General features: G+C 47.3%; 3 protein-coding genes across 3 annotated transcripts in view; 1 reads left to right on the top strand and 2 right to left on the bottom strand.

Annotated features, from left to right (window-relative positions):
- Positions 1–82: 82 nt before the first annotated feature.
- LOC143371093 (death-associated protein 1) lies at positions 83–1,830 on the bottom strand. Its single transcript, XM_076815960.1, has 3 exons — positions 1,647–1,830; positions 1,382–1,481; positions 83–1,017 (listed from the first exon to the last, which is right to left on the bottom strand). Exons 1-3 carry the CDS (start codon positions 1,693–1,695, stop codon positions 858–860), a joined length of 309 nt encoding a protein of 102 aa, XP_076672075.1. The 5' UTR covers positions 1,696–1,830; the 3' UTR covers positions 83–857.
- Positions 1,831–2,438: 608 nt separating this feature from the next.
- On the bottom strand, positions 2,439–4,136 carry Prosbeta5 (Proteasome beta5 subunit). The gene is made up of 5 exons (XM_076816180.1): positions 3,951–4,136; positions 3,256–3,412; positions 2,979–3,191; positions 2,668–2,901; positions 2,439–2,606 (listed from the first exon to the last, which is right to left on the bottom strand). Exons 1-5 carry the CDS (start codon positions 4,092–4,094, stop codon positions 2,506–2,508), a joined length of 849 nt encoding a protein of 282 aa, XP_076672295.1. The 5' UTR covers positions 4,095–4,136; the 3' UTR covers positions 2,439–2,505.
- A 456-nt stretch (positions 4,137–4,592) lies between these two features.
- Lolal (longitudinals lacking protein-like) overlaps positions 4,593–22,302 on the top strand; it is a 69,159-nt gene continuing 51,449 nt past the window's right edge. Inside the window, exons 1-2 of the mRNA XM_076816713.1 lie at positions 4,593–4,738; positions 5,091–5,203. The gene's annotated coding sequence lies outside the window, so the exon portion shown is untranslated. The remainder of the gene's footprint in view (positions 4,739–5,090; positions 5,204–22,302) is intronic.

The following is a 22,302-nucleotide window of genomic DNA, read 5'->3' as shown; positions in this document are numbered from 1 at the left end:
CGTGACCAACCCCGACCGGCGTGTATTATATAGCAGAGCGGGGCAAACGGAAGGGAAACGGGCTACAAATCAAGGCGAATCATTGCTCACGTATAGGAACGTTTATTTTTATACATTTTCCTTCAAGTCGTCGTACAAACTGTGGCCAACGTTACGAGTCCCGTTCGACATTTACACGCTTGAGTTACAGTCACAGCTCGCAAAGTAGGTATAGTAGCTTTTCCTATCGTAGCGGTAGAACACCGCGCGTTACAATTTTTCTGATATACCTAAAATATATCAACCGAGCGGAGGAACGCGTAGACATCCGGACAAAACATAGCGGAGTGTTATTAATAGCTCGACCACTACACCTTGAAATGCATACTGGTCCCGAAGACGGTCACGAATACTCGCGAGTATGTAACACGCCTGATAAGGTGCATCGATTACCAAAATAAGGAGGGAGGAGAGGGGGTGCTATCGATATAATAATCTAAAAGTCGCGTATTGCAAAAGTCTGTGCGGGCGATACTTCGAAAAATCGGAGTAAGTCGTTCGCCTAAATGCCGATGCTGGAGACTCGCGGCGCTTTAAAAATAAATTCATTTCTCTCTTAATAACAGTAATAAACTCTCGCGAGGTGCTTCGCCTCGCATTAGACAAAACCACAGCTTCCCGGGGAATAGATCATACATTTATCCTAGCGTACTTTAAACACGCAGAATTACCGATCATCGCATCGCTCAGATACTCTTAGTACGCGCACACATATAAATCTATCGTTCTTTTTTTTCTTCTTTTTTCGTTTTCAATTTAATGGTGGAGTATGTGGGCTACTCTTAGCCCACTTTTATAGACAATATTTGTCACGTCGCTCATTTCCTGGGCTGTTGTATGACAATGGGACGAGAACTGTGAATAGGGCGCGACTCGTGGGTCGGTACCGGCTTTTCGTGGAAGACTTGCACCGCTTCCGGAGGAAAGTCTGCGTTCCCTTTCGCAGGAAATCCACTGATCATCAAGGTCTTGGGCGGGCTGGAATACAGTCAGAATTTATAAATAAACTTCTCTTATTTCCTAAAAAATGCTATTATCATTTGCACCGTCGCTCTCCTGGTGGAATATATAACGAGCTTTTATTACACGTGTCCATTTTTGTAATACCATATTGTTTCATTTAATCGTGCAATACGGGTAGTGACGTTTATCACGCATATGGCAGATATCGCGGATCAAGCTATATATACTATTGGTTACATACGGTTGCTATCCTGAGGGTCACCCGTGCTTTTATCGTGTTTTCTTTGTTTATCGAGCGATTAAAAGTTGAGTTCGTGGTTCTTGATGGAATAGCGGAGATATCATTATTCTTATCGTAACTTCCAAGATATCTACTTACCTACTAGACGGTTTACTCTCGTCCGCATCCTTAACAGGCTTTATTTCACGATCCTCCTTCGGTGTTTTATGCTGGGTGATCCGCATGCCACCCGCTTTTACTGAAACATACGAAACGTATATCTTGATCGTAGAAAGTTAAAACGATTGGATGGCCTTGAAATATACAAGCAGGTGCATACTACGACGTCATCCGACGGATACGTGTAAACACGTTAACCTTTCTCACTTGTCTTTCTAAAAACGATTAGAATTCGATTAGTTACCTGCGGGAGGATGTCCACCCTTGAGCTTGCACTCGTCTGTACTCGACATCTGTAACGCCGGCTGGTAAAGCAAAATGTAATTAGGTTTGCTCCAGGAAACAATACGTATACGCTTCGCTCGCTGCACTGCGCCACGAGAGACACGAATCACACTGACTCGATGGCGGCCGGCGCTGCAATAAGTGGGCAACGGCACTAACGGCAGTGGGGATACCGCTTTTGACGTGTAGTATTACGTATATACTCGTTTCTCTCTCATTATCTGTTGTCTCTCTTGCATTCTGTAAAACGCTGATTCCAGCAGTTATCCAGGATGCTTGAAAGTGAATTATAAAACGCGCATCGTTATCGATTAACATTAACCTATGAATTCTCTGCGATTACACAAACTTTGTAAACAGAAATGGCCGAGTCGCGACATGCAAATATATAGTATACTAGCATCCCCCGTCTCGGCTTCGCCCGAAATATTAGCGTGACTGATTCACAATCTGTAAACTCGAGAGCCCTCGGCCACTTATTCCCGCCGCGGTGCTGTTTTCCAAGCGAGAAACGCTCGCCCGGTAGCCGCCTGGCGGTCGTGTCCCGATCTACTATTATTTAAAAATCAGTATTTAAAAAAAAATAAACACGTTAGAACTTTCCTCTCGCCAAGACGAACAAAGTGATGTAACACACTTGTGCGTACAATTCATATTTACTGAGAAACCGCATTTCAAAGTATGCAACTTCAATTTTATATAATAGTATAAATATACGTATGTAAGGTTCTTTAATAAGTACCCCAGGCAATTCTGTTTTTAAAAATCGCTTTTATTAAAGAAAACGTGTGACAGAATACAATAGTTCGTAATTTTTATTAGTTAAGTGCTTTCTGCTTTTGCTCTTGGTACATATAGTGGAGATCCTTACAGTCCTCGTCAGAGATGTGCACCCAGCCCGTTGATTTCATGTGGTACACTGCAAAAGAGGCATTTATTGCAGAGTGCCGTGTAAATTTCAATCTTCCGCGATCACGTACCTCTTACGATACCACCAGAGTACGCATCTCTATGGGTGGCATGGTAGATCGACCTTCTGCCGAGCTCGTAAGCTTCTTCGTCGGATAGGTCCCAGCTGTAGCCGGAGTCTAGCGAGCCAAATGCATAGATCGATCCTGATCCTACGCTGAAAACTTTCCCTGGTGTACGAGTACCTTCCGAGTCGACGTAATAGAGACCAGGTCCTCTCTTGTCCCATCCAGCGATCATCATACCTGTCGACGAACGTTGCATAAAGTATCTTTGCGAGAAAGAAGCAGAATTTTATTTATTTTAAATAACACAAAGTTACCCATGCTTAATCCCATTCCCTTATAATTGTACACCATGTTTGACAAAAGCTTGCTGGCAGCTGCGATGGAAATGCGTTCTCTATTTCTCAGCTCGTACATTCGGCATTGCTTCGCCAACACACGGTCCCAGTAGACGCAATCTGCAGCGCCACCGGCTAAGGTGCTCAGGAGATAGTCATTGATCTCGACTATCTTCTTCATGGTGGATGAGCCTGTAAGAACAAATCTCCTAGTATTTTTTCTCGGGCCTTATGAATTCGTGTGCGATCAATTTACCAATGAATTGGCCTCCAGTCGCACGCGAATCAACGGCAAGAACAATGCCGCCCTTGTACTGGAAACCCAAAGTAGTGGTTCCATGATCGAATTTGATCTTCAGATGTTTCCCAGTCTCGTCGGTTCCTTGAGCCAGGCGGGCTAGATTTTCAGCCGGCTATACATAAATAAAGATGTGGTTAAACATAAAGTGACCAGACGTCCCGCATTTGGGCCCTTTGTCCCGCAAAGTGTCCCGGATTGGACATGTAACCTTTTTTCATTTTCGCAGTGGCATAAAGTTACTGTTTCCTCTACTTTTTTGTTGTGAAAAGAAATATTTTTAATTTTGTTTCAATGTATCACTTTATAATCACAAGTATGTATTTTTAAATATAATGTAAATGCTTTAATAAACTACGGAAAAGATCTCCTCACGAATCTGTTAACCTCCGCTTTTTTTTTGCTTGTCCCGCATTGGAACAGAAAATATCTGGTCGCCTTAATTAAACTGTACGTTTGTATCTAACCTATGTGTAAAATCTGTAGCGCAATTATTCCAAGTAGTAGCAAAATGAAGCTCGGTTTACGAAAGAAAGTCACGCGTAAGAATGAAATGAACGTAACGAGTAAAAAGCAACCACATGATTTAGCAAATTTAAATGTAGGATGATTCTGGAGAAGCCTGAAGTCGACGTTCCCAGTACTTTACTTACATTTATATATGGAGGTACTGCCAGCTGAGCATTGTTAATAAAATTTCTGCTATAAGCTTCGATATCCTGCGAATAGTAATCTCTTTCGCGTGTTGCGTTAAAATCAACAAACGAATTAAGACCGCAAACTTCAGCGAGCGCCATTTTTTTGATAGCCTGACTATTGAATGCTTGTCATCTTGTTAATTCGAAATGTTAATAACAGCGGGCGCATTTGTCGTTCTGCAGCGATATTTCTTAAAGTTACCACCAGAGGACTACGAACATGAACCGTTTCTCATCCACATTTGAGCACCCATCATCCGGCTTCTTCAAATGGCGGAAGAAACGCTGCCCATTCGAATTTCTAAAGATTAAATGCATTTTATAAGCGTGTACCTGGCTAATTCAATCTTGGGTATACATTAATATCAAGAAACAACGCTGCTAATTCATTATCTCGTATTACAGGTACATTCCTCTTAGTAATCGTTCGATAGACAAGTATAAGAGTAGGAAGAAGTTGAAACGCATTCAAATTTCGCGCGTTTGAGCTGTTTCTTCCTGGAGGAACAATCCCCACCCCGACGCTTCAGTCTGAAATTTCGGTCGCGAACAGATCCTATGCTGCTTCGTAAATTTCAACTTATCGCGTGAAGCAGTCAAATTAACAGTGTCCCGTGCGTTTAAAACAAAGTCGCGAGTGTTGTTTACAAAGTGTGGACTGGTTGCAGACAATTCTTCCCCGGGGTTACTGTGCGAGCAATTCTATACGAGCGAAATGATCGCGGGACGATTGTAGCGGAAAGGTATCCCCGACTTTCTTCATATTTCCTTTATTTAACAGCACAGCGATGTAATTTACAAAGTGTGGGCATAATAGCGAATGTTAATATTCATAAATTACATGGATTAAGAGGAAAAATTGTGGTACATTCGCGAATAAAGTTGTTACGAAAGGATCTAGGCGTTTCATGAATTGTTGGCTTCGTGGAGCTTGTAATCCTATTACGATTAGCTAGCGCCACCTCTAAGCCGCGTTTGTTTTTTAAAGTAATTTCATATAACATTGCTATCGCCCCAAAGTTCAACTCCAAGGAGGTTGTTTGTTTACCAACATTCATCGGTACGTTAGAAGCTATTCTTCTTGCTCTGTTTCAGTTATTGTCGCACGGTGGCGCTGGTGGTACGCTGATTTCGGCTGCGCGACATCAGCTTCGAGAAATCTCTGCCTCGTCTCGGTGGAATTCCTGAGTAAACAGCGAAGGAATAGGGTGAGTCGAAGCTTTTCCAATTCATTTATAGCGAATTTTCGGAAGGGACGCCCTTCCCTCGTTAACGATAAATGTTATTTCAGAGATATACCTACAAATAGGATAGTAGTACTTATGCAATAAATTGATACGGAAACCCAAGTACATAGAGGATTCACATTAGAACTGTATTCCATTTCATGGACTCCATATACGATGAACTTTCTACCTATACATTCCTCGCATCTTGTACCTCTTCCGGAGTCCCGAAAGGAACAGTTCATTACCGTTCAAGCGATTCCCATCGAGGTGTCCAAAACCGCCACTAGGTTAAAGGAAACAGTGCACAGTCCTTGCTGTACAGCGGGCTCCCTCGATTCGTTAGGAATTCGTAGCCGACGAGTCGCTCCACGTGGAGGCGTACTCCATGGTCGATGTATCGCGTGATTTATAGCGCAAAGATAATGAAAAGCGAGGGCACGTCACATTTCGATTGCCGCTGGCGAGTGGAAAGCATGCTCTCGTTCCGTGGCTTTCGCCCCTCGGGAACGCGCCCCGTTAAGCGTCGTCGTCGACGCGATGGCGCGTATTATTTTGCTCGCGGGGTCAGCGATAGTGACGTAGCCGAGGCGTAGGGGTCACGTGTAAGGGGGTAAGGCACGTTACCGTGCTTGCCGATTGGTCGGCCCCGGGATCGCACCACCCATGAACGCGTCGTTATCCCGAGGCCCGATAATACAGTCTAATTGCATATTTTCCTTGGCGATTCTCTGGTAAAGCGGCCGATGTTTGCCCGCCACGGAGCGCCGATAACGATAACATTCTTCCACTCTCCCCCATACCCCGTTATCGTGGCCGTTCCACGGTCCCTTTTTCCGAACGCGCCGATACATCGGTTCCCGAACCGCGCGTAATCAGCTCCGAACGCGCAGCAGGTTGGGAGTAGGGCGTCCGACGGGCACGGGTCCCTTTTTCCCGTTGCGTGTCGTGCACGTCCTTGCCTCGATCCGGGCAATCGCTTCTTAGTGTCGCTTCGCTGCACCATTATCATCCGGCTTCTTCTCCTTTCTCTTTTCGGTCTTCTTCTTTTTTTTTTTATTGTAGCGATTCGTCGTTGGTAGGCGAGCGGACGGTACGCTAGCGCGTACGCGAGCGGTATCTGGCCTGATAAGAGGCGATAACGATCTCGCATTATACACGAGACACCATCGAATTCTGATCGGATCTTTGTTCTGCGATGCATGCATAATTCACACGGGCTTGCGCCGGAGACATTTCGAGTCGACACCGTTCCGTGTACCGGTGAATTCTTCCTCTTCGTTTTCACTCCTTTTCCTTTCTACTCTCCGTTCCTTTTCGCGAGTCGAAATTGCCGCGCGGTTCGCTCTCATCCCGACTGGATATCGGTGGAAAACTGGGCGCTCTGGGTGGGATTCCACCGAGGCAATTTTTTTTTAGCGACAGGCGGTATGTCTTTTTTTCCGCGTGCAACGCGTCACCGGTGGAACGGTTGAACCTTTAGGGACAATAATTTGGCTGGAGTAGCTCGCTACACCTTTGGCTAGATGCATGTTCTTAGATCTCCTACTGTGGAGTTTGATTCGTTACCCACCGAAAGCTGGTGATCGAAGCTCGTTCTTATTCTATTATTCTTCTCGGTTCGTACGAGTAAGAAACGTGCGACTGATTGTTCATATTACAGTCTCTATCATATAGAGCGTGGGGATTCCCCAGAATATATCAGCGATACCCACGCGACAATTGATGTCACTAAAGTTGTTTGCACGCGCGTGGAAAAGCGTGAATAAATTTTCGTCCGCTCGCCACTGTGCCGGAATGCCGCGAGGAACGCTGCGAAGGGAGGAACCCTTTCCCCAAATCTAACGCAGCAAAAGGGTCAAGCAACTCTGGAAGCAGATACGGTGGCATCCCCGAAGATGCTTCGGTTTACGAGACTACCGGATAAAGCGCTCGATAACGCGCGAACGCATTCGACGCTTCGAATAGAAGCCGATGGTTTTATCGGGTTTTGAGGGTCGGCGGGGTCGATGGTGCGACGCAAGATTCGATAAGTTAAAGCGGCTCGCGCTAGCCTCTCTCCTACGCTTCCTACTCGCCTCGCACGACTTTTCCTTGCTGTTTCCTCCTCGTGCGTGTATCTCGCTGATCCGAGAGATTCTGCTCGGTCAGGATCTCAAAGTTCACCCGGCGGTCACGCTCGCAGCCCGGTGAGAAAAATCGTCGATATGGATGGAACGTAAACGGGGGCGACAATAGGCAAGGCGGTAGCGCGACGACCGTGCATCGCGGCGAATAAATAAAATAGCCGATGGTGCGTTGATTCATTTGAACTTGGAAGCGAACATAACATGTTTTCCTTGGTGCCGAGTGTTGTTACGAATTTTTGGCCCTCTGATATTTGCGTACCATGGTAAACACTTGCTCCTCGATGATCCGGTTGACTTCCACGGAGAGATCGATCTCTGGCAGCCTCGCTCGGGATTAAGATACTAGCCGAGGTTGCATTTCTTCTCTCCCGTAGCAGCACCTACGGGTGTATCGAAACTGGCGATGATAAAAGTTGCATGGCCAAGGAGTATCGAGGATTAGCGACCGGTCGATGATTCACGACGATCGTCGGAAAAGATTCTGCCTCGCTCGTGTCACTGTCGGGGTTCAACGTTCAATCGGCGCAAGGACGCGAGCTCTGGCTCGCTTTGCCTCGCTGCGCCTAGCGCGGCCGCGCGAGCACGCGCGGAAAAGCCGCGGGCGCTCTCTGCCTCCGTTATCGGCAGCGTTCTGAACCGGCCTGCGGAAAAATCGTGGTCCTTGGCTGCTGGTGCCCACACGTGCGGCCTACTGCGCGTTTCCCATTGTCGGCGCAGAAAATTCGCCGCGGCGAGGCGTTTTGTCGCCGAAGCTCTAAAATTAACCGCGGCCGTATCGTCGCGAACGGAGTAATCTCCTTGGTAAAGGGGAGCTATCTGAGGTTACTTCCAAAAAAGCTGCTCCCCGTTCGAAACGTATGGTTCGATACCGTCTGTTGGCGAACTATCGGGGCCCTGTTACATAATTATTTATTCCGAGTCGCGGGCGGGAACGCGTGGCTCGTCGGCTCTATATTTATTGTCGTTAGCGTCTCTATTGTAATAAGATTAAGCATAGGTTTAAGGGGTTACCTACCGTCAGGAGGTAGAAAAAGAATCGATTCTTTGGGAATTTATTTCGGAAAGTACATGCATATTTTTATGCAATGGTTTTTGTATTCAGATGAAGGACATTTTTACAGGTTATTATATTTTGTTTTGGTATAAAATATTTAGTCATTGCTAAATTATAAATGATTTCCCGGAAGCTGTTTTTAGAAACACGTTTTGCGGTGACCAACATTATTCGGAACTGGGTTATCTGAAATATAAAAACGAAGAAGATTTAGTTAGTATAATAGTTTATCTAGTCTCTAATCTTTCCGTTTTATAAAATATTAATCTGGGACAAAATGGCACTTTAAAGTGAAATGATCGACTTTCGTAGAAAAAAACACTTATTTTTCATCCATAAAATAAAAACTGTGCATTGGAAAAACAAATGCTTCGATTAACAACTAGATTTGAATGTCTAGAAAATACCTACAAAGTTTCAGAAAGATTGGTGAAGTGGTTTTGAAGAAATCGTGGTCACCGCAAAACGTGTTTCTAAAAACAGCTTCCGGGAAATCAGTTGTAATTTTGCAATAACTAAATATTTTGATACCAAAACATAATATAATAACCTGCTAAAGTGTCCCCCATCTGAATACCAAAACCATTGCATAAAAATATGCATGTACTTTCTGAAATAAATTCCCAAAGAATCGATTCTTTTTCTACCTCCTGAAGCTAGGTAACCCTTTAATAGAGATGAAGAGGGGTGTAATATGTAAAGAAGGCGAGGTTCGGCGAATTTTATTTCGATTTTTAAGGAAAGGACGTTTCAACAATTTTTGGGAAAATAACTTACGACACTTCCCGTGGACCACGCGATAGTTCAGGGGTTCGCAACCTGTGGGTCGCAAAATGTTTCCTGAGGGGTCGTCACGGATTTTTTTTACAATTATATTCTGAAATACCTACTTTTGTTTACCTCATTAAATTTACTTACCTTATATGGAGAAAGGGAGGTCGCAGATTATTTGAATGTTATAAAAGGGGATCGCGGCTGAAAAAAGGTTGGGAAACACTGCGATAGTAGATCTTCATATTTTCTCTCTGCATCCTTTCGATTGTTTACCCACTATCCAGCGCGATCGTGCTCGCGGAGGGTGTAATTACTTGCGTTGCGTCAGCACGGAGAACTTAACCGTTGCATCGAGAGCTACCCCTCAACTAAGCCGACGACTGATAACACGTTTCGCCCCGTACGATAGCTTTCGTGGTTCGGACAGCCGACGCGAACACGACTTCACGTTGGTCGGCATACGCACTTATTCCGCTCGAGTGACGATTCGACTCGGTAATGATCGCGCGGCGGTAATTACGCAACGGGGGGGTAGAACTCTCGGCACGATCGTTGAGTAAGAGACGAGGTGAAGGTGAGCAGTTAGCAGCAGGAGTAAGTAGCGATCTCCATTGGAGCAAAGTACCGATCTTTGGCCACCGGAGAGACGAGGGGCAGGGCGCGATCACCGAACTTCTCGATTAGAATTGGCCCTTAAAAATCCCTCGAACATGTCCGAAGAGCGCGGCTCCGAACAATCGTATAATCAAGCGATTAATTTGATTCATCAGGGGCTCCGCTGCATCAGTTCAAAACACTTTGAATTTTAAATGCCGTGTTTACTGAAAGACCGGAGAGGTTACGTTGAGGCTCCTTCTCCGTGATAGAGGCTATCATAATTTCTTGTTTTTCTAAAGATGCCACATTCATTTCCGAACAATTTGATGCGTAATGTTTACATGATTAAGTGGAAGGTGATGCAACAGCGATCCGAAGTTAGTGTCCTCCGCGGGACTGCCTTCGCGAGCACGCCGCGGGTCAAAGATTTTCATTGAAGCTTAGGATTCTCTGATTTCCATAATCTTGGAGCTGGAGAACTCGTGGGCGAACATGCACGAGCGCGCACCCTCTTCTCTTCTATAACGCGATGTCTCCCCCCCCTAGTTAACAGACCTCGCGTATTTAGAATGTGAAAGTGCATCGGTGAGTATGGAAATTGAATCGATGACGAATTCCATGACGAGCAGACAGACACCTCGTTTCGTCAAAGGTAGCTACATCAGGGAATACCTCGGGGTCCGTGTCGAAATCTCGGTTAGAGCTGACTCGTCGCACCGAGCCGGTATACAAGCAATACACGCTCGCTCGGTGGAACGTGTAGGCACGAGTGGGCCTGATAAAAGTAGGTGTGCGCGAGAGTATGCACGTAGGGCGTTTTACGAGGAAACGACGCGAACCGTAACCTACTTTTGCAGAAGGGGGGCCGCGAGCGGGGTGTTCCTTGGAATTCGTGTGGTCATCAGATACTGGAAAGTGGCCCTCCGTCGCGTCGTTCTAATTCCTCGCCAATTTTCCTCCTCTCACTTCATTCGGGACAGAAACGGATGCTTTCGATTCCGATAACGTCTGCATAATCGCCTCCTTGGAGCACCGTCATCTTTGCTACTTTCTGTCCGATGTAGGATTCGGTAATTTTTGCCCGCAACGCGCCTACTTGGGGGATTGATCGCGCTTGAGAATTTCCCCTGTTCCTTGAAACATGCTCGTCCGGATATCGACGTATCGCAAGGTGAGGGTACGCTGCAGCGTAGCCTTGATGAAAAAAAAACGCAACGACGGGTGAATAATATCGAGAGGAGGATTAAATTCATTATTTCGACTCGTGGCTATCTATCGACCGGGAAAAGGGTTATCGGGGCTGTAGGGCTATCGGGGCATTTTCGTTCACTGGCCGCGCGCTCTTATCGCGTAGTTGTTCATCATTGCACGAGTCGTCGTCGAATTTCGGCGAGAACGCGCGAGTCTTCCCCAGAACGCGCTTCGGCCAATCTTCTACGATGCCTCCGCGGCTAGTGGATGAATCTTTCAGCTCCTAGCTGAGCTCGGGGCAGAGCGGTTCGCGACCAGCGACGTTCGAGAAATTGAGCGTGGGGATTTCATCAGCGAGCGCCTCTGTGAAATCCAGCACGCGTCGTTGACGTTGAATCGCGATAATTCGCGAGATTACGGTTCGTGGAAAAAGAATCGACGATTGGGAGCCGATGCGAAGACGGGGGGAGCGCAGAGGAGGGCGCGGAGGCAAGAGCAACGTTCAAAGTGAGGACCAACAATAACAAGCATCTCGGGACCCCCTGCGACGCGTATCGCGATACAATTGCGTCAGTAGCCCAGTAATAACGCGACCCTAGCGTTACTGCCGTTCGGGGTTATCGATCATTTTTTACGATTACCTATCTCGCCGCGTCGCGGTTTGTCCGTCGTTTTGTTCCCGAACGGAGGGAAGTCGCGATAACACTTTTTCTCGCGGTATCTTCCGTCTTCGCCCGTTTCGCGGGATCTCGCTCGGCGGGAACGATTTCGCCCGACCTTCGCCTCTGCTCCCGCTTTTGGAGATTTTCCCATCGTCCTGCCGTGTGCCGATAAACGCCGCGGCGAGAGTTTTCTGATCGGACCTCGTGCCTGTCGGAGATGATCGTCGCGAATGCCATTGTCCGGGATCGAAGCTGTTGACATTGATTGGTCGATCCTCGGAGTAAGAACGTACCTCCTGAATGACACTCGGCTGAGCGTGATTAGCTTTCCAGGAGGAGAGGAAAGAATCTATTGATAAGGCGGACTGGAACGCAAGGAGGAAACGCTAAGGAACGTCGTAACAGACGTCACGTGGTCTACAGTCGCAGAAGGAATAAATTTTCTCTCCTTATCGCTGGATGATTCTACTCGCAATCGAAACGTTCGCAGCATCGTTCTCATACGGTATGTCGACCTAAAAGGGAAAATAGATCGGGTCACTTTTGGCCTTCCCCCTCTAGACGTTACCGCGAGCCATCAGCGGTCAGCACGAAAGAATATAATTAGCAGAATTAATCTTCTATATGCTAGCTTACCCTCTGACCTCCGGAATAATTCCACTGATCAGAACCCACGGCCGCATGCTCGAGCCCCGATCGGCATATTCCACGTCCCATGTATACTATTCGACGGCTAGTTGAGTGTGAATCTGCGAAAAGCTGTTGATTACTCGCGGTCAGAACGGTGCATGCTGTACTTGTTGTTAGCGGATGGGGTGAGCGTGTCGATGCTGAGACTTAGGTGCATAGCTCTGTTCGCTAGGCGAATTTCACGCAAGTCAGTAATTTGGACGACCGAGCGAGCAACTATTCTTAGTTTAAGGACGGGCTGATATGATACCGGTCGTAACGAACCTTTCGCTTATCTGAAGCGTCGCTGAACGTTCCACCGTTTCCATAGAATCGTTCCTAGTCGCGGCGAGGATTTGGTGTTCGAAATACTACCGAGGTTCGTCCAGGTGTGAACATTTTTCAATTATTAGAAGAAATTGTTCGCGGATCACCAAAAGATCCCCTCAGTCGAGGGTGTAATTGCACCTCACGAGCATCCCCTCAGCGTCATTCGCTCCCTCGGCCCACTCGCACCAATCCAGTCCCCGCGGCGAGTCCTCATCGCGAAGACCTCGATCGCCCACGCGACACTCGTGTCGCGTGCGAGATAATTAGATCTCGAAAATTACGCTTCCTCCAACGCGTGCGGCGGCTTCCTCCTCGAGATGGAAATGGAGGAGCCCGTGCTATTCATCCGATCCATTCGAGGATAAAGGAGGCTGGCACGCCTCGAGCGTGGCTTGATAAGGGGTTCGTTGAATGGCCGGCAGGTCTCGGCGGTTTTATTGCCGCCGCGGGGAAGCGAGCAATGAAACGGATGCACCAGGAACACGTCGGTCACTCGGTCACTCGTGGTGCACGCGGCTGTGCACGCTAATATTAGCGTGGCAACATGGTAACCGCGCATCGAGCTTATTCCTGGCCGAGCAGCCAGCTGCTTGGCTAGCCAGAGTCAAGGTCACGGCATTACTAGCTGCTTGTCGTCAGAGCAGCAGCCGCGGATATCGCGCGTGGACCACGCACAGCCGCTCCATCAGCCGCGAGCCCTTTTCCGCGCCGACGAGCGGAACGTACCACAGCTCCGTCCGTGAACTTGCGTGGACGGGGTTGCTCGCGGGTCACGGGTCACGGCGATTCTTCCATATTTCTTCCCCGTTCACCGGACTCTCGAGGGGCACCCAGGGGGGATGGATAAAAATACACGAGACGAAATTACTGGCCGGTCTTGTGACCAACTGTTATCGCTCGCACGCTCGTATCGTGGCGAGCGTATATACCCGCTGCCGGTTCGAGGAGGCGCAGAGTGCAAAGTTTACTGAGACTTCTGGATTATCGTAAAAGGAAGGGCGATGTTGGAAGGGTGGCTGGATAGAAATCAGACGAGGTGAACTGTGTCTCCTTAGTTTCAGCGCTGGGTTCCTTTGTCAAAGATACAAGGATTCTATTGTTAATCATGAGTGGACGGCACCGAAAAAATAAACCTAAGCAGCTCAGGTCTGAACGCGAGGGAAGAGGAAGCGGGAAAATCCGCTGCGCTCGCCGAGGGTGGAGAGGGTGCGGAGGACGGTGATGTCGACCTTGGCCTTCCTATCTGAAACGGTGTGCGCGAGGTGCTGTCGCCCGAAGCGAATCGCATGTGCGACGAGAGCGTCTCGTTGCGCGAGCCAGCCCACTTTGGTCGCGCGATCGTATGTGGAGCAGGGTAAAAGTGACAAGGCGTTAAACGACCCGACGCTCGATCTACGCGATACGTGGCCCGTTATGGAGTAGGCTCGCGATCGCTGTACACTTCATTTATCCTAAGCGCGGCTCGTAACCTAAGGCCAAGGTAGTGGGTACTGTACTTTCACCGATTATGTCAATTCCTGGCAGCCATCGCGTTTCTTCGTTGACATTACGAAATCACCCTCGGCCGGCGGATCTCCCGAGTTCTGCCACCTCTGCTCCGCGCAACTAGGAGCCCCAACGCGGGCAGTGCTCGAGGTCTGGTTCACTGGTTCCACTCAAATCCTCATCCAAATCGTATGGTGCAATTGGCGGAACGTGGCGAGGCGCTTCGCTCGAAGCTACGCGAGGAAATGTCGGGCTGGGAGGATGTGAAGAAACGCAGAGTTGTCTTTCTCGCTTTTATTGATCGGCGGCAATTATTGTACGCGAACGATTTCATAATTTCGCGACGGGACGACGGGGTCGAACGCGATGAGTCGTTGCCCAATCTAGAAATCATCGTTGCAGGTCGCAACGAGTAATTTGTCCTTTCTTCTTCTGCGGCTAAAGGAGATTACGCGACGAGGTTTTTCAATGATAATCCAGGCATCGTGCGCCCGAGTAATTGGTTGTTACTCTTATCTTAAGCGAAACGACGATTGGAAACGGTTGCGTTAAAAACTAATAAGAACTTGCTTTGTTGGAAACGACGGTCGCGTTGAAATTTTACAGGTCGAGTAGGGTAAACCAACCAGCTATTGACCGCATACAATGAATGACCATTAGGCAAAAAAATGTAAATTATAAATTTAAACATTATTATATATTTATAAATGGAATTTAGTTGCACTTTTGATATCCTATATTTTTAGTTACGCGTATTAAGCAAACAATAATAAGTACAATTCTTATTAAAAGTATGCGCTCATTTACTGGGCTTCTACGCGTTTTGCATTTTATATATTTTTTTTTTAAAATTACGATAAGAATAAGTAATTATTTTTATAGAAATTTCAAGAAAAATAAATTTAAATGCAATTTCAACAGCTGTTTTGTTGTTATACAAAAATATATTCAAGTATTAATCTCAATGGTCCACAGATTTAACAATTCGATCATTCACTGGTTGGTTTACCCTACTCTTGAACGTATTAATCTCTTTCGTGCCAACTTAAGTGAAAAAATGAGTCCTCGCAATTAAATCGGAGGGTATTTCGTTGTTCTTCATGAATTCTGTTTCGTGGCGAGAATTCCAGAGGCCGAAGCCGCGACAGACGTGTTTGGAGGCACTCAATCTTCCTAATTATCTTTTAATGACACACCGCTCTAGGCAATTTACGTATCAACCTAACCATCCACGGTGAACTCATCGTCCTTCCGTAATATTCACGTTACTCGCTTTCGTTTCACCGAGTAGAAATTTCGTTTCCGGTTGCTGCTGCATTAAACTCAGTATCACGGTTGATCGGAGGGCAGTTTCTATCGAGTCCACTCCACTATGGAAATTCGTTTTATCCACGTTAATCGTAAATCAAGGAGGCAGGAATTTATTTCTAGTCGAAGGCGGTTTCTAAACGACAATCCACCTCTACGTTAGCCCCCTAAAGTTACCAAGCTAGCGATCTAGGAATTAATCAATAGAAACTCTGTCCGGGGAGACCGTTGCAGCTTTTCAGTGCCCGAAATGTTTGAAGGGTCGTTCTCTCCGTGGACTTCTCGAGGGATCGGTGGGGATGGTTTTCTAGTTTGGCGAGCGGTATATTCAAGCAGCCGTAAAAATATAGGCTAAGTGCGTCTGTGCGCGCGTGTACGTGGCTATGAAGGAATGAGAGTGAATGAGCGTAAGCGAAGCGCTCCTTTGGCCTCGTAATGAAAGTGAAATCGAGGGCGCCAGAGTGCTTGCTCGCTTGTTCGCCTGTTCGCATCGCTTCGGTGCCCCACCAGAGGCAGCGTCGACAACGTGTTGCTTTGTATAACGGCGGGCAGTCGGCTGGTAGCCATCGAATCTAGCGAAAAGAAGGGCAGCCGAAGGATATTTTTCCGCGCGTGATTCGACCGCTGGAACGTTCCTTCCTCGAAATCCAACGAGTAGGTACGGCTCGCGGCGCGTGATAGGCTACTCGGGGCCACGAGAATCAATCGAAAAGAAGTCGAGGGGACAAGGAGGAACGTTCACTTGAACCCGTCGACTCCAAAGGTTTTGGGCTTGGAGATTTACGAGGAGACGGGATGATCGGGGGTGGAGCGGGGCGGGGAGGAGAGTAAAAAATTCGAGAAGGGCTGAATCGCGGCGGGGACGAGTGGAAGGTACAAGGTGTTGGCTGTCCATAGCGTTGGCGCGAACTTTCACTTTTTTCGTCTCTTCACCCCTCCCTTGATCGCGCTTCGTAAAAACCACCATGGCGGTACCACACCGCCATTGGTCGATTTTGGTCGGATCTGCTCGTTCATTGGGCCTCCCCCCGATCCGCAACTCTCTCTTGATCTCTCTCTCTCTCCCTCTCCCCCTCTCTCTTTCTCTCCTTGGCTCTGCTTCTCCTCCGTCACTGTCCGCCACTGTCTTTCTCTCTCCACCTCTTTCTCCCCCGCGTCGGTCTTCTTCTTTCCCTTTCACTCTCCGCGAATCCTCTCTCTTCGTCTGCACCTCGCGGCCCCCCGTTTCGACGGTGCTGCGCCGATCCCCCTCCAGCAACCCTCGACACTTCTGGGCACGGCAGGAGTCCTTATGTAACTGACACCATTCCGCTAGAGTAACCGGGACAAAATGCTTCTGACATGGCTGGATAGGTGGAAAAACAACGGGAACCCTTGGAAAACCTCTGCGAAATCGGTGCTTCATTAAGGTCACCGTATGAGCCCTCGGGAAGGGGTGGTGGGAACAGCGAGGAGCGCTGGACAGATAGGATCGTCAGATACCGAAACCAGCACGTTTTCCGTCGACTCGAATTCTTCGGGAAAAGTGCACCGAGACATCTCGATTATTCATGCTGCGATACAGGAAACGCGCGCGTGTCGTAAGAAGCTCCTTCCTCTCTAATACGGTGTGTAACGATCGCCAATCAAGTATCGTTTTGCTTACATTAGCGCGCGTCAGGGCTGAGGACCCCGGGGGGAGAAAGAAATCTCGTACGCGCCGACCCCAACAGAATCGCTCGGCTCGAGTGGTGCGTTTGGTCAGCCGGGACGAACGGCCGCGGCGCCAGAAGGGAGCTGAAGGGGGCAGGGCTGACAGTCTAATTGTCGCAACGTGTCAGAGATGTGGATCGGCTCGTCCCCGCGAATCTGGAGCGGATTCGACGGTCGTCCGTTCCATTGTAGTCGCCCCGTAAGAATTCCGCTTTTGCAATCTTCCCAGGCTCGATTCTAGTTGCGCGCCGATCGACGCTTCAAAGAAGGGACGCCCGGGACAAATGTTCGCGAAACAATGAGCGACGTTGCGAATCCGGCACGGATCCTTGCGAAACGGCTCCAGATATTTCTATAATCATATTCCATCGGGGCTTCACCGTGAGACGAATTCGTTTCCCTCGATTATAATAATTAACGTTGCTCGGTGCGCTGCGCGCGGACATTGGTGGGGGAACACCGGGGTAAATTGTAACAAAAATAAAATCTTTTCAACGACAAATCTGGTAGCCCACAGCACGCGAGAGCTGCTCGGCGATACTAGCACCGTCGGTTTTAGTGACACAAACGAACGTTATGTATTCATTTTGTGGTCATAGCCCAGAATTGTAGTATTTGGAGCGCGTAAGTAAACGTTGTCTTAGCACTTTTATTTCGATTAACCGTCATTAGAAATCGTTTGAATCTTTGCTTCTTTGACGCAAACGAACCAGTAAAACGCAAAAATTCAAGCGTGAGGTAAATTGTAACATGTACAATAATTACTCTGCTCTAAATGGTGATAAAGCAAGCTATTTGCTGGCACACTGGAAAAAGATGCTCTAGACGAACAATAGAACAATCGAGAATACAAAAAGTAGGAAAAAAGTATAAAGACAAAAGTAAAGAAAGCGAAGAAGATTTTTATAGAATCAGATGAATAAGCAATGATTGTTTAACTTGTCATTATCAAATGTTTAATAATGATCTGTGTTTTCATTTATATATTTTACAAATGTTTATTTGTGTTCATATTTGTGTTTAAATAAGTAAAACAGATGTGTTACAATTTACCCCGGGCTGGGGCACATTGTAACAAAGATTCAGATTTGTTTAAGATGAAGCTAGATGTCTAAGTGTCCAAGATTTTTTCACGTACCGTCGCGCAATCAGTTCACCACATATGTAAATAGTAAATCACGCAAATTATTTCGTGATCGAGGGAAACATTTTCGAGAAAAAGTTGTGAAAACATTTTTTGTCACAATCTGCCCCGGTCTCCCCTACTCCCTCCCTCTACCCCTAAATCCGTTTCCACCGAAACGTCCCGCGGGCTTGATCGAGAGTCATCGAAAGGCTTGACTCACGCCAGGCAGAAGCTCGCGATCGATACCTTCATTATCGTGCATTATCGATTCGAGCGACTCAGGATGCGCCCGTTATCTTTGTTATCGTCGATTCTGCGTCGCGCGAAAATATGTAGGCATTGGTCCCGGCTGATCCGGCTCGCACGCCGCGCCGTCACCATTGTGGCCCGATAATGCGCGATGAATATTCACCGGGAAAAGGTTAATCGTATTGCTATTAATTGCGCATCGATTGCGAATCTCGATCGCGTGCGAATGCAAAGCGGCATCGCCTTCTGACTATCGCGCTACGATAATGCTATAATTAGACCGTTTTTCCTGACGGAGTCGCGGGCAAGCGCGAGCCTTTTCGAGTCACTGAACGTACCACTCGCGCGCGCAATCATCGTCCCGCGATAAAATAGTACGGGATTAATTTCGCAAACGGTGAAATCGGTATCGCGGCCACCCGCGTTGTCCGGCGATATTTTTCTGATTAATCGATGTCGAAGGCGTGCGTGATACACATTTCGCGCGCAATCGGGCGAGCGTGACGATGACGATGACGACGACCACGACGTCCGCGATCACCACGTCCGCGATCACCACCGGGGCTTAGCCAAATAGCCGAGCAGTGGGGACGAAGTGAAAGTGAGTCGAGTATTGTTTAGGAAGCCTCGCCGTTGCAGTGATTCTCAGTGGCGAGGTGTTCCTCGGTCGCCGGAAAGCTGGGCACCGAAAAACCGTCGAAAATCGCCAAGTAGCTACTCCTGGGGCCACCTGCTCCTTCGTCCTTTGTTCCGGCGCTTTCTCGCTGGCTAATTCCCCGGGCTTCATTGTCTCGGCTCTGTAACGCGTGACGCGGATCCTAGGCGCGAAAGACTAGTTGCAGGAGCCAAGTGACTCTCACGGGGAAGGAAACCGTTGATTTCTTATCAGCTTCCAATATTATACTCGCCAAGTATATTTTTAATGAAAATTCAAACGATTTTCTGAATAACTAGGCTCAGTTACATATAGCACTGTTAAAAATCACGAGCATTCTTATAGAAAAACTCTACACAGTGGAAGGATCACTTGGGCTTAGTTATGCCGAAAGCTACCAACCCTCAATGATCCGAAACTCAGTAAATTTAGTTTGAAGATTTTAATTGTTAAGGGAAAGTATTATATTACCTTAAATTTTCTGTAGCTTTTGTTTTTTAAGCCTAAATTGTAACTATGGCTTGCTACTTAAGTATTTTTAATAATTGTATTATGTAAGAGCTGTTCTTATATGTTGGTAATTTTTTCTCAATATAAACATCACAAAATTATGGGATCCATACTGCGTTCAACTGACTCTTTTGTCATTTTGAGGGTTGGTAGCTGTCTACATAATATACAGGCCCACTGGATCCACAGACACCGAGATGGATAATCACGTTCGGTATAGAAATCACCAACAAAGCACTTTCGAATTCAGCGATTATCGAGCAAATGGTTAACACGAAGGCGTAACTCGCTAGGCTGGCGATTAATTGGAAGAATTTGCATGCACCCGGCGCGCGGTACATCCGCGGATAATTTCCCAGGAGCTAGAGATACGCGCGCGGCGTTCTGGCATTTGAATCGCGTTGCTCGCTCGGCCGATGCTGGCGTTACCGGTGTATCTACCCGCCAATGAGTCGCTTACATAACTTATGATGCACACTCAGGTTCACAATGAGGCTCCCTTTTGGCGATACAACTTTCCTTTCGATAGCTTAGCTCGCACGGCGACGCGTACTTATGTCTCTCGCTGTTGGCGCGCTTTTCATCCCTGGCATTGGAGTCGCTCGTTATAACGCGAGAGCAACGATAGGTCCTTGCTCGACCGTTTAGCGAACGATCCATTTGCGACTCGATCGATCGTGTTCCGTGGGATAAGAAAGGAAGATAATAAGAAGCCCAGTCATATACCGATACTTTCTTACGCTCGTCGTGGGATTTCCTTGGAGCGTAACTCGCTCTCGTGACCTTCGCCGGGGTCCATTGTCATTAATTATGCAACAGAGTTCGCGTGACATCAGCACCGATTCAGCGGGGATTCCTGTTAATTTTCCTCAAGAATTTCCATGAAGAATATTCCCATCGGCGGGGTCCGTCGCGTCCTTCTCGTACCGCGCTGGCATATTTTCCTCCGTATACACCTTTGTCGGGCATCATACTTTGATGACGCACCGACGACCGGTTTCAAACACTTCCTCGGAAAGAGAAACGAATCTTTGGGGCTGGATCCATAACGCGGCCATTTCCCGCGATCTCGCAGGCTTCGAAATTAATTTCGAAAGACCCCTGAGGTCGACCGTCTTGCACTCGCCCAGTCTCATTCGGTTGCTCTTTAAAATCTGACGGAGCTCGCATTAGTTTCGTTCATTAATGTTACGGAGCTAGCATACCGCAGCTACGCTCTGCATGCAGCGCATCGATGACTCATCGATCCAGTAAATTCGTAGTTATCTCGTGGAAATAGGTGGTTATTCTTATAGGTTTTGCGTCATGAAAGTTAATCAGCTTCGATTAGAACAGAAATAAAAATCCGAAAGACGTCATAGATGTGCTACTGACGGGATTCTAACAAACGTAGTCTCGATCGTACGATTCCTTCTTTTAACGCTTTGGCTTGGAAAGAAAAACACTGTACCTCCTCGTGAGGTGTTGGGATCAAAACTGGACGACATTTCCAGTTAGTGCAGTAGATAAATATCTGAGAAATGGATGTCTTCTCTTATTAAGTAGAGTATGACCCGCACCGTTACGTTGCACGTACAAGTAGAATCCTCAGCGAGGGAAGGTGACGCGTATTCAAGTCAGTCGAAAAAAAAAAACGGGGAATTTCGGTCGTGCGCGATGTATTATTCATTCACGGCGGGCACACGTGCGTGCTAGGAGCCAGAATGCACTCGATACATCTAGAATGATATCGTACGAGGGGATGTTGGTGGCTCGATATCAATGACCAAATGTACTCGAGAGTTAGTGCCTCGATTATATACGGCCGCGCTACCTGGACGGACGATATCTCGTTTCTTGTAGGCATATAGTGCAGGGATCGAGTAGCTCGCGTGTGCTCTTCCGAGCTGGGTCAACGACCCGGCTTGGCTAGCTAGGAATTTGGTGCAGGTGAGGCCCAATGAGGAACGCCTCTCTCTGTCGGCGGGACCTGCAGGGGAATCATGTCTGCTTGTTTGCTTGTCTTGCTGTATGCTCTTGCAGGCCAACGACCCGTCACACGCCATCGTGGCGGACCTTCTAGTCAAATAGTCGCCGCTTCTTCGCTTTTCACCGCCGCCTACAGAGCGTGCGACTTTTCAATCGTCAAGTGATTCAATTTTCCTTCCGACGGACGTAGTTTCAATGATAAACTTCTTGGTGTTCCGTGCTTTACTTCAGAGAACGAGGAGCAAGTGTAATTGAGGACCTTGCAGCAAGAGGGGTGCAGCTCTATCTCTACCAACTTGGAGTAAATTAGAAAAGACTGTTTATTTAATTATTGCTTTGACTTGAGATTAAAAACAGGACACTAATTGAAATATATATATTTTCGCACAATAAGAAGTAGTTACTGAGTTGATAATTTTTTACTTCTATTTTGGGCGAATAAATATTCTATTAATATTAATATTAATATTTCGGGTTTGCATCAAACGTGCACCAAATGATGTACAATTTTTTTTTCACATAATATATTATACGTCATAACCCGAAAACTGTAAAAAATGGAGCTGCACCCCTCTTGTTGCAAGATCCTCAATAGGGTGGCTCTTATTTTCGACTTTTGAATTTTCTTCCGGGCACCCTCCAGAATAGTTCCCAATAATTAAAAAAAAATCCGTGTAAAGTT

The sequence above is a fragment of the Andrena cerasifolii genome, chromosome 7 (genome assembly GCF_050908995.1).
Source record: "Andrena cerasifolii isolate SP2316 chromosome 7, iyAndCera1_principal, whole genome shotgun sequence".
NCBI classification, from domain to species: domain Eukaryota; kingdom Metazoa; phylum Arthropoda; class Insecta; order Hymenoptera; family Andrenidae; genus Andrena; species Andrena cerasifolii.
Note: the sequence above shows the minus strand (reverse complement) of the source record. Positions and strands in the feature narration are given on the sequence as shown.